This window comes from Sebastes fasciatus, chromosome 4 (genome assembly GCF_043250625.1).
Source record: "Sebastes fasciatus isolate fSebFas1 chromosome 4, fSebFas1.pri, whole genome shotgun sequence".
Classification (NCBI taxonomy): Eukaryota; Metazoa; Chordata; class Actinopteri; order Perciformes; family Sebastidae; genus Sebastes; species Sebastes fasciatus.
In genome coordinates this window covers 22,083,241-22,095,640 of record NC_133798.1, presented here as the reverse complement: position 1 = coordinate 22,095,640, position 12,400 = coordinate 22,083,241, and the positions used below count along the sequence as shown (strand labels likewise).

Here is a 12,400-nt window from a genome sequence, read left to right as displayed (position 1 = left end):
TAGGTTGTTTTATTTATGAATGTATGGCTTTATGTATGGATTTTTTTATTAGTATTATTTATTTATACCAAATAAGATAAGATAAAATAAAAAAGGAATACAATTAAATAAAAACAAATGTAAATGTTGATCATTTTACTCTGACTAATATGTTTTCTGGATGTTTTTCTTTGCTCACTGGAAAGTGAAGTCTTAATTGTTTGTTTATTTATGTATGTATCTGTATATGTATTTATTTATTTATTGCTGTTGAAATGTGTGTTATTGTCACTGTTAAGACACCAACAAGCCTTGGAAGAAGGTCTCTCTTGTGTTCATCTTCCCAAGGATTACTTCAATTTTATCTGACTAATATGTTTTGTGGATGTTTTTCCTTGCTCACTGGAGAGTGGTGTCTCAATAGTTTGTTTTATTTATGTATGTATGGATTTATGTATGTATTTTTTTATTATTATTATTTATTTATACCAAATAAAATAAGATAAAATAAAAAGGAATACAATAAAATAAAATACATTTAAATTAAATTAAATTAAATTAAATAAAAACAAATGTAAATGTTGTTCATTTTACTCTGACTAATATGTTTTCTGGATGTTTTTCTTTGCTCACTGGAAAGTGGAGTCTTAATAGTTTGCTTTATTTATGTATGTATCTGTATATGTATTTATTTATTTATTGCTGTTGAAATGTGTGTTATTGTCACTGTTAAGACACTAACAAGCCTTGGAAGAAGGTCTCTCTTGTGTTCATCTTCCCAAGGAAAACATCTTTTTTTCTGACTAATAGGTTTTGTGGATGTTTTTCCTTGCTCACTGGAGAGTGGTGTCTCAATAGTTTGTTTTATTTATTTAATTATGTATGTATCTGTATATGTATTTATTTATTTATTGCTGTTGAAATGTGTGTTATTGTCACTGTTAAGACACTAACAAGCCTTGGAAGAAGGTCTCTCTTGTGTTCATCTTCCCAAGGAAAACATCTTTTTTTCTGACTAATCTGTTTTGTGGATGTTTTTCCTTGCTCACTGGAGAGTGGTGTCTCAATAGTTTGTTTTATTTATGTATGTATGGATTTCTGTATGTATTTTTGTATTAGTATTATTTATTTATAACAAATAAGATAAGATAAAATATAAAATTAATAAAATAAAATGAAATACATTTAAATAAAATTAAATTAAATTAAATAAAATAAAAACATTGAATTAAATTAAATAACAAAAAATGTAAATGTTGTTCATTTTACTCTGACTAATATGTTTCCTGGATGTTTTTCCTTGCTCACTGGAAAGTGAAGTCTTAATTGTTTGTTTATTCATGTAAGCATCTGTATATGTATTTATTTATTTATTAATTGCTGTTGAAATGTGTGTTATTGTCACTGTTAAGACACCAACAAGTCTTGGAAGAAGGTCTCTCTTGTGTTCATCTTCCCAAGGAAAACATCTTTTTTATCTGACTAATATGTTTTGTGGATGTTTTTCCTTGCTCACTGGAGAGTGGTGTCTCAATAGGTTGTTTTATTTATGAATGTATGGATTTATGTATGGATTTTTTTATTAGTATTATTTATTTATACCAAATAAGATAAGATAAAATAAAAAAGGAATACAATTAAATAAAAACAAATGTAAATGTTGATCATTTTACTCTGACTAATATGTTTTCTGGATGTTTTTCTTTGCTCACTGGAAAGTGAAGTCTTAATTGTTTGTTTATTTATGTATGTATCTGTATATGTATTTATTTATTTATTGCTGTTGAAATGTGTGTTATTGTCACTGTTAAGACACCAACAAGCCTTGGAAGAAGGTCTCTCTTGTGTTCATCTTCCCAAGGATTACTTCAATTTTATCTGACTAATATGTTTTGTGGATGTTTTTCCTTGCTCACTGGAGAGTGGTGTCTCAATAGTTTGTTTTATTTATGTATGTATGGATTTATGTATGTATTTTTTTATTATTATTATTTATTTATACCAAATAAAATAAGATAAAATAAAAAGGAATACAATAAAATAAAATACATTTAAATTAAATTAAATTAAATTAAATAAAAACAAATGTAAATGTTGTTCATTTTACTCTGACTAATATGTTTTCTGGATGTTTTTCTTTGCTCACTGGAAAGTGGAGTCTTAATAGTTTGCTTTATTTATGTATGTATCTGTATATGTATTTATTTATTTATTGCTGTTGAAATGTGTGTTATTGTCACTGTTAAGACACTAACAAGCCTTGGAAGAAGGTCTCTCTTGTGTTCATCTTCCCAAGGAAAACATCTTTTTTTCTGACTAATCTGTTTTGTGGATGTTTTTCCTTGCTCACTGGAGAGTGGTGTCTCAATAGTTTGTTTTATTTATGTATGTATGGATTTCTGTATGTATTTTTGTATTAGTATTATTTATTTATAACAAATAAGATAAGATAAAATATAAAATTAATAAAATAAAATGAAATACATTTAAATTAAATTAAATTAAATTAAATAAAATAAAAACATTGAATTAAATTAAATAACAAAAAATGTAAATGTTGTTCATTTTACTCTGACTAATATGTTTCCTGGATGTTTTTCCTTGCTCACTGGAAAGTGAAGTCTTAATTGTTTGTTTATTCATGTAAGCATCTGTATATGTATTTATTTATTTATTAATTGCTGTTGAAATGTGTGTTATTGTCACTGTTAAGACACCAACAAGTCTTGGAAGAAGGTCTCTCTTGTGTTCATCTTCCCAAGGAAAACATCTTTTTTATCTGACTAATATGTTTTGTGGATGTTTTTCCTTGCTCACTGGAGAGTGGTGTCTCAATAGGTTGTTTTATTTATGAATGTATGGATTTATGTATGGATTTTTTTATTAGTATTATTTATTTATACCAAATAAGATAAGATAAAATAAAAAAGGAATACAATTAAATAAAAACAAATGTAAATGTTGATCATTTTACTCTGACTAATATGTTTTCTGGATGTTTTTCCTTGCTCACTGGAAAGTGAAGTCTTAATTGTTTGTTTATTTATGTATGTATCTGTATATGTATTTATTTATTTATTGCTGTTGAAATGTGTGTTATTGTCACTTTTAAGACACTAACAAGCCTTGGAAGAAGGTCTCTCTTGTGTTCATCTTCCCAAGGATTACTTCAATTTTATCTGACTAATATGTTTTGTGGATGTTTTTCCTTGCTCACTGGAGAGTGGTGTCTCAATAGTTTGTTTTATTTATGTATGTATGGATTTATGTATGTATTTTTTTATTATTATTATTTATTTATACCAAATAAAATAAGATAAAATAAAAAGGAATACAATAAAATAAAATACATTTAAATTAAATTAAATTAAATTAAATAAAAACAAATGTAAATGTTGTTCATTTTACTCTGACTAATATGTTTTCTGGATGTTTTTCCTTGCTCACTGGAAAGTGAAGTCTTAATTGTTTGTTTATTCATGTAAGCATCTGTATATGTATTTATTTATTTATTTATTGCTGTTGAAATGTGTGTTATTGTCACTGTTAAGACACTAACAAGCCTTGGAAGAAGGTCTCTCTTGTGTTCATCTTCCCAAGGATTACTTCAATTTTATCTGACTAATATGTTTTGTGGATGTTTTTCCTTGCTCACTGGAGAGTGGTGTCTTAATAGTTTGTTTTCTTAACGTATGTATGCATTTTTATTATTATTATTTTTTATTTATACCAAATAAAAGAAGATAAAATAAAATGGAATAAAATTTAATTAAATAAAAAAAAAATTGAATGTTCATTTTACTCTGACTAATTTGTTTTCTGGATGTTTTTCCTTGCTCACTGAAGAGTGGAGTCTTAATAGTTTGTTTTATTTATGTGTGTATATGTATATGTATTTATTTATTGCTGTTAAATTGTGTGTTATTGTCACTTTCAAGACACCAACAAGCCTTGGAAGAAGGTCTCTCTTGTGTTCATCTTCCCAAGGAAATCTTAATTTGTATCCGACTAATATGTTCTTTGGAAGTTTTCTCCTATCCCACTTGAGAGTGGTGTCTTAATTTTTTTTTTTTTTTTCATAATTTCTGTTATAATCGAATCTCTGATCACCTTAATATACCGTATTGTTGTTGACACTGTTAACATCTCTCCTTGCATTGTGTAAACTACCATTCGATGCAGAATCTTAACACCCCTTCTCTCTTCTGCTCTTGTGTGAATGGTATCTTTGAGTTTTGTCTCATTTGTGAATATAGTCTGTCCTCTCTCCAGGTGTCTGAGTACTGAGGAATTCTTTTGTTCGAGGTCCCATCATGTCCGGCATTTGAAAGTTGCTTTGCATCTCCTACTTCTTTTGTCTCAAATTGTTTCTCTATTTTATGTTATATAAATAAAATTAATTTGAATTGAGTTCCTGTTTGAAGTGCACATGTTCTTGTAATGTCTACTTAGGTTTCCCCTGGGACGATCTGGAACATCTTAATTGACAATGTGTGTGAAAGAGGCTGTCAATGTGTCTGTTTTCTGTCTATGATTAGTGTTGGGATTAGACTGGCAACCTGTCTAATCACAATGCATGTGTAGGGACAAAGGGTAATGCTATTTTTTTTCTAGGTTGCTTCCAATGTTCAAAGTGTTACAGCAACATCTGTTTAAAAAAAAAAAAACGTGTGACGACATCTGCACACCAACATTATTTTATTACATTTCAGTGCAAGAGTACAAGCTACAGCATACTGGAAGTAATATTCAAATTTAAAATCTACATTCTATATTTCCAGTCACCAAGTAGGCTACAATTCAACATGGCATTACAGTGTAGCACTGCGGGTTCTTCCAAACAAGGTCTTTGTTAACATTTCTATATTGTGACTGCTAAATATGCAAAATCTAAAATAAAAAGCACATAACTCAAATAGTATATACAAAAATTGAGAATAAGAAAATATAGGTAATGAGATAAGTCCCTGAGAAAGCATTTTAATGTCTGCATACTTAAGACTGGAGCAACAATTTATTCAAGATTTTAAGGCACTTTAAAAGAAGGCAACCATGAACTTAATTTGCCAGGAAAACCTTGCAATGATAATCCATCCAGCATCTTCAAACACCTTGGTACTCGTGTTTGCAGTGTCCAACAGACAGAGGCTCTGCTCGGATGCCACGCCTTGAGGAGAAAGGGAAGCAGAAACACCATAATATAATAAAGCAAACATTATGAGAAAGAGCCCAGTGTCTTTAAGGTATGCCAGCACTAAGCTCATTACAGGTACTGGCTAGAAAAGGTAAAGTACCTCACGAGCTTGCAGCGAAAGTCCTGCAAGCGAGGAAACGCCTTGTCCACACTGGAGGTCTGCTTCTCATCACTCCACAGTCTCTCTGCCGCAGCACTTGCCCTTGGCCTGCGATTTTGGGTGCAAGCAATGATTATTTTTGATTGATTTCATGCAATTGTTGCTGCACTTACTAAATTAATTTGATTAGTTTTATGAATTCAGGGGTCTTTTTAGTATCGTACCAAAGACGTGGAGTGAGATTGGTGGCATCAACGTACTCCCCCCACATGGCGACCTCACCCCCTATCACCAGCTTCTTCTGTTCCTCAGTACCTGTGAGGGGACGGTGAAAAGCTTTGCTTTAATAATAATATAATGGGTTTTAATTAGGCTGGTAATGAGTTTACCATCAATCACAATCTTCACTTCAAATGTATCACACCACTTCAAGTCAACACTCAGCAAGTCAACGTTTAAGTAGGCCTCTACATGCTCCCATCACCTGCACATAACTGAGCCAGCTTATATAATGTGATATTACTTGGGCATGCACACACACCAGAAAAGTTCCGTGGCTGCACGGTGTAGTAGTTGCGCCAGTCCTGGCCATAGGAAATGTGATTGATGTACCACGGGGCAGCTAGCAGGACCCTCATGCCAGCTTTGGTCATCTTGCTGAGCTCTGCCTTATAACTAGCTGGGGTGCCCTTCCAGATGTGCAGCACTGTGTCCTTAGGAATCTGAGCAGGGTGACAAACAACATGCCGTCTTGCCCTTCTGTGCTATATTGCAGCTGACCTGTCTGTTTACATGTAGTGTTTTAAAAGTCACATATAAAAGCTTTTATCAACAAGGGAAAGCTTTTACCGAGACATGGTTCACAGAATTTGTACCCCCCAATAGGGCAAAACATCTGAACTTTCAGATCCAAATGGATTCTTGAAATTGGTTCATATGCTGCAAAAGCTGCAAAGGCTGTTCATAAAACTAAAAGCCGCGCCAGAATAAACAGGTTATTGCAAACAGGTTATCTCCCATGACATGCTGTAAAAACATTATTTCCTCAGGAGTAAATGCTTTTACAGCCTTTTAATGTCTAAACTGCACAGAACAAATTCATGTAAATCTGAAATTGACAATTTCAGATTTACAAGTTCATTTCTGTTGAGTTTGGTACAGTATTATGTACAGTATATACCATTACATTATTAAAGCATATTCGCTTCTATCATTTGTAGTCAAATTAGATAGAGTTGACTATAGCTTTTAAACCAACAGAAACGCCCAATAGGATTCAAGTTACAGTTTTAGCTGGCAAAATTAGTAACACACCATGATGACACATGGTTTATTGGTAGTTTATCCGATAAGCAACCTGAATGTAAAACAACTACGGTCTGCTTTTGATAGACTTATATCTCTCTCCTGTGCTGGGCCTTTGCTTTCATAATTTTTAAGCACGGAGCTTTGTCAAATAATTGCTAATGGCAGAATCTTTATACTTATGCAAGGGAAAGAGTATGCATGTTAGCCATGGGGCATCAGAAAGCATTGAGAGCTTGTACCACAGCAATCACACCTCTCTTACAAGCTGAGCACTGTTTGTAGTGTGTTCACACTGGAAATGCGATTTAAAAGTACATTGGTTTTAATGCTATGATGATTTCTGTGCAGTCCATTCTGTATATAATAAGTATAGCATATGGAATTGGGACACAGAGTATTTCTCTGAAACATTAATGCAGAGATAACAGTGTTCACTGCCACCTAGTGGTAGGGCAACAATAGAACATTATGTGTTGCACTCAAAAAGGTTTGGCTGTGTATATCCTATATTTTAGAGGAAACCAAGTTTACCTGTAAACTATTATTATTAGAGACAAAAAGCACAGCAGATGGCAACACTTCAAATAAGCCACAGCACACAGGCTCGTTTCTGACCCTTGAAGGCGAGGGGCCACACAGTGTAGTAGCGGGCCCAGTTGTGTGTGGGCCCTGGCAGGTCCAGATACCACGGAGAGGCCAGAATTACCCTTAGCCCTGCTTTAGCCACCTTGCGCACTTCACACAGGTAACAGCCTTCCCTCCATACCTCCACCACTGATAGAGACCTGCGCTGCAACACAATGCTGTAGACTCTCAGACTGACATGAACTGGTTGTGTGATACATTAGCTTCTCTTTATCAGACAATATACTGTTAAAAGTTGTGGTTGAAACCACTAAACCCGCTGAGGTCAACATTATATCCTTTTCTAAAAAACAGATTAGAGTAAGTTGATGCCTACATAAATGTTTATTCTAAATTATTTTAGCCATATTATGTGACAATTACTAGCCTATATGAAATGAAAGAGCAGATTTCCCTCTTTGAACATTTATATTATCTTACAGGAAAAATTCCAGTGATCCACCTGCTGCAGGGAGAAATTTAAGAACAAAAGTGTTTAACTATGACAAAATAAATGCTACGTTTTTAATATTAAAGTTTAAATATCTCCTTCAGTGAATGCAGATACTTAAACACAATATAAAATAGCTGAAATGATATTTAAAAAATGGATTAGGCCAATAACTACATAATAAACCAGCGCTCGTTTTAGATGCCTGGATCTGCAGCAAGCGTTACAATGCAATAGTTAAACTTCACTGGTGAAGACGAAACACATGGTGGTGCTGCAATGAAGTTAAAATTGTCAACATTTCAAATATTCATATTTGTGACTATGTAGATTACTTGCTTACTGCTTATCTGTAAAAATCTATATCATGCTCCCCTGCACTTGCCGAAACAAATATAATATTTTAAACAATGTCTAAAAAGCATGTGAGTCTATATGAACAGTACTGACACACAAATATGATATCTTTGCGGTGTTATTTGTTGGGGTGTACTTACTCGTTCATGGTAGTCAAACACATCCTGCCACACGATAGATGTCTTGTTGAGAGCTGAAGTGATGTTCACAATGCTGGAAATAGAGACATTAAAAACATTTGTAACATTAACATGTAGGTTGGTGTATTTTTCCGAGCTTCCTACATTGTACAGTACGTTTCCCTTTACAACCTACTTCTCTATGTAGAATGCTTCCAGTTTGGTGAAGTCTGTCCCAAATCCCATCTTCTGCATGAATGCGTGGACATCAGGGTTGGATTTCCTACGGAGACAAGCCGTGGGAGTTTTTTTGTAATTTTAAAGACATGTACCTACAGCAACTACCTGGTGCAAGATATAAGCTTTTTCTTCCTTTCCTTAACAGATGAAAACAAATGTATGTATGTCAGGCTGCAACTAACGCTTATTTTCATAGTTGATTAATCTGCCGATTATTTTCTCGATTGATCGATCCGTTTTTTGGTCTATAAAATGTTGGAAATGGTGAAAAACAGTGTTTCCCAAAGCCCAAGATGACGTCCTCAAATGTCTTGTTTTATCCACAACTCAAAGATATTCAGCTTACTGTCATAGAGGAGTAAAGAAACCAGAAAATAATCAGATTTTAGAAGCTGGAATCAGAATTTTTTACCTTTTTTTCTTGAAAAATTCCTGAAACCGATTATCAAAATAGTTGCCGAATAATTTAATAGTTGACTACTAATCGATTAATTGTTGCAGCTCTATATGTGTACAAATTCAGTAACAATGTAAATAAACAATAGTGATCAAAACCAGGTCAAAAACAGTCAGCAGGAATTGAAATGATCCGTCACGTTTCAACCCACCAGCAGGTAAAGTCCACCTCATCCCCTCCTAAGTGGATATAGGAATCAGGAAACACCGATGACACTTCCTTAAATAGTCTCGCCATGAACTGGTAGGTGGAGGGCAACACTGGATTAACAGGACCGAAAGTACCTGAAGGGGTGCTCCCTCTGTAGCAGGGAGTCAACAGGTCAGGCTGCCCTATAGGGAATAAATGGTCATTTATCAGATTTATTTTGTGCATTGTCTGCTGAGTACAGACATTTTGTTGCCACTGATGTAGCCATGAGAGTCCTCCGGGTAAGAAGGAAGTCAAACACAAGATTCAGAACAAGTCTTGTTGCCAGTTATAGTCTTGGCTTGCAGGTTTGGCAGACAGGATTCCTGTTGGACCAAACCAGGCATAACGCCAAGTACTTTATGTTTAAGATCAAGAAGCTGAGATCATTTGGATAAAACTGTTTTTTTTAGAGTAAATTTGTAACCTTTTCCCCAAGATTGGGTGTGGCCTGGAGAATCAAACTCAGGAAGGACCCTTATGCCCCACAGTCTGGCATGTGAGATCACCCTTCTCACGTCCGACTGGGTGTAGATGTGAGTCATCGGATGGAACGCCCCCTGAATCAGAGCCAGAAGTCTTTGTTCAGGATGGATGCAACTTTGCAGTATTCTCCTACCTCATTATTCTACATGCAGTAGACCTAGTTAAAAATCTAGGTTAATGTAAAATAAACGTGTGTAATCTCCTAAAATGCAGATACAATTATTCTTTCTCATTACTTCTAATATCTCGCTTCACATGCATGACATACCTTACTGGAAAGGTCTGGAAAGGTCCGGCTCTGGTACGGGAAGGAGGGGTCATCAACAATGTGCCAATGAAACACATTGAACTTACTGTAGGCCATTGCGTCCTGACGAGAAAGATATATGTCAGTACCACTGAATAAAAACAGACGACTGAAGTTCAGATTATGTCATCTGATAATTACCAGAGTTTTTAAAATGGCCTGCAATGGTAGATAGTGACGTGAAGTGTCCAACAAAATCCCCCTGAACTGAAACCGGGGGAAGTCGTCGATCTCAGTCTTGTTCACAAAATACTAAAAGAAGAAACAAACAGGAAAAAAAATCATTTGATTTAATTGATCCACCCCAAACATTAAAAGCTCTATAACAAGGTGAGGATGTGTATCCAAGAAGGAATAGCTTTAGAGGCCTTGTGAGTTTTGAGCATTTGAAAAATTCTGACTTACTGAGCCAAAATCATCTTGATACACCAGCTGACTGAAGGTTTCCAGACCTGTGCTTAATCAGAGGGCATATAGCATATTATCAGCAATCAATTAAATCTGTACAGATAAAAGTGGGAAACTTAGATCAGTTATTGAATATTGGGTCACGTGAGGAATCCAGTGCAGCTTGCTAAGAGGAACCTAGCCTTTTCTTTGCTAATCGTAGCTGATTGTTAAAGAGGACCTATTATGCTTATTTTCAGTTTCATACTTGTATTTTGGGTTTCTACCAGAACATGTTTACAGGCTTTGAAGTCCAAAAAAACGGTTTACTTTCTCATACTGTCCAAGCAGCTAGGCAGGTACTATGCAAATGTGTTACTTGGTGACATCACCACGTTACGGAAGAAAAGGCGGGACTTCAAGCGAGGCGTTTCAGGCAGTTTTTCAGCAGTGTTTCTGTGGGGGAGAGTAACTCCCTTTGGTGTGAACTTTTGGGCTTTGTAACTTTGCAGACCTTTTACATGCACAAAAAAACTATATAACACACTAAAGGAAAGGGGAAAAGCATAATAGGTCCTCTTTAACACGTTTGTCTCATTTCTTTGTGCTTTTGTTCACACATATTCTTATTTTGTTTAAACATGTTCTTCAAAAACGTATTGGCTATAATCACCTCTTACTGCCCCCCACACTGTTTCCGCATTCAGAGATGCTTGTCCTGCAGAGACACTCAGATTATCTGGCACACAAATAAAAGTGAGTTAGATAATGCATTCAACCCAACTGGTTGGGACGGTTTGTTGACACTGTGTGACCTTTACCTGTTGTGCTCTGGCTCAGATGAATGTGTCAATACTTACATCTCTCAGAAGAGTCCTCATTTGGGTAACCCTCACAATCACCGTGGTCAACACTGATCTCCACGGTGAAGGGTTTAACCTCATTGAATCGCAGAACACCATTTCCTGTTGGTCATAAAAGTGAAGTTATTACGATCACGAGTTGCTGGGTTAAGGTGCCTGTGCACTTTCATTTTGACAATGTTACCATCAAACCAGCATTATTCTACAACCTATGGAATTTATGAAAACACAAACATGTGATATAGGCTACTGATCCTTTGTCATTGTGGGTGTCTAGAGTACAGTACACTGACTGACTGATAAACTGCTGTCTCTACAAAAGCCCATTGATCTACTTTAAAAAGCCAACATGACAAACAACATTCAAAACAAAACCAGTGAGCACTTTGCTCTACATGTTAGTGCATCCATAAAGTTATAAATGGTTCAAATAGTAAATTCTGTGTAACCATAGACAATTTAGTATGTGGTTTTATATGTTTTTTTTTATCGTTCATAGTTTGCAGTAATAGTTTTTATATTATATTATATATTTTTACATATTTTAGAAACATATCCATGTGAAACAAAAAGTGTGTCATAAAATACAAGTATTTTATTTTTTTTATACTATTTTTATACTGTGAAATATATTTTCTGATTATTTTTGTAATGAAATAAAGTATGAAAATAGTTTGTAATAATTGTGTGTAACCATATGACAACTTAGTGTGTGGTTTTATATGCTTTTTCATCGGTGATAATTATTTTTAGATTATATATTTTTTACATATTCTCGAAACATATCCATATGAAACAAAAAGTGTGTCATAAATACTCTTAATGCTATAATACTAGAATTTAAAAGGACAGGATTTACTACAATTTGTACATTTTATGTATTTATAATGACATATTCACAGCACATTCTGGTCCTATATATTTACCATTTGTGTTATTTTGACTGGAAGATGCAAAATCGTAATAGTCTTAATTCCACCTACCATAGTCTGGAAAGATGAGAGTAAAATATCTCTTGAATGCAGTATCCAGAACAGAGCAGCCCTGCTGTGCGGCTGACTGTCTTCCGTACCCAAAGTAGAAAGCCTGCGGGCTCAGAGGGTATCTCTCGGTTGAGGAGCTGAAAGTCTGCGGTAATGGCCACACACCCTCCACTGTATGCAGGCCAAACTGGAGGACAAGTAGTAGTAGTAGTGAATTAAAATTTGGACGAATATATCGTCCAAAACTAACCATACACATAACTTCCATACTAATCTATTCAAAGGGAAACTGCACTCTGTGAAGATGCGCCAGTCAGGTGCGCAAGAGAATGCTGTCACATGACTGAGGCCACAAG

General features: G+C 34.5%; 1 protein-coding gene across 1 annotated transcript; it reads right to left on the bottom strand.

The window, feature by feature from the left end:
- Window positions 1–4,660: 4,660 nt before the first annotated feature.
- On the bottom strand, window positions 4,661–12,377 carry hexa (hexosaminidase A (alpha polypeptide)). Its single transcript, XM_074632831.1, has 14 exons — window positions 12,045–12,377; window positions 11,059–11,163; window positions 10,872–10,937; window positions 10,217–10,263; window positions 9,953–10,063; window positions 9,773–9,874; window positions 9,446–9,578; window positions 8,981–9,161; window positions 8,329–8,415; window positions 8,154–8,226; window positions 5,815–5,995; window positions 5,498–5,588; window positions 5,274–5,381; window positions 4,661–5,146 (listed from the first exon to the last, which is right to left on the bottom strand). Exons 1-14 carry the CDS (start codon window positions 12,310–12,312, stop codon window positions 5,083–5,085), a joined length of 1,617 nt encoding a protein of 538 aa, XP_074488932.1. The 5' UTR covers window positions 12,313–12,377; the 3' UTR covers window positions 4,661–5,082.
- Window positions 12,378–12,400: the final 23 nt, after the last annotated feature.

Bases quoted from the DNA above. Each gene is read 5' to 3' on its own strand.
- hexa (XM_074632831.1), bottom strand. From the start codon at position 12,312: ATGGAAGTTATGTGTATGGTTAGTTTTGGACGATATATTCGTCCAAAT. The intron at 11,164-12,044 runs GTAGGTGGAATT...TATGACCAACAG, and splicing joins TCTCATCTTTCCAGACTATG to GAAATGGTGTTCTGCGATTC. The intron at 10,938-11,058 runs GTAAGTATTGAC...TTTGTGTGCCAG, and splicing joins TGAGGACTCTTCTGAGAGAT to ATAATCTGAGTGTCTCTGCA.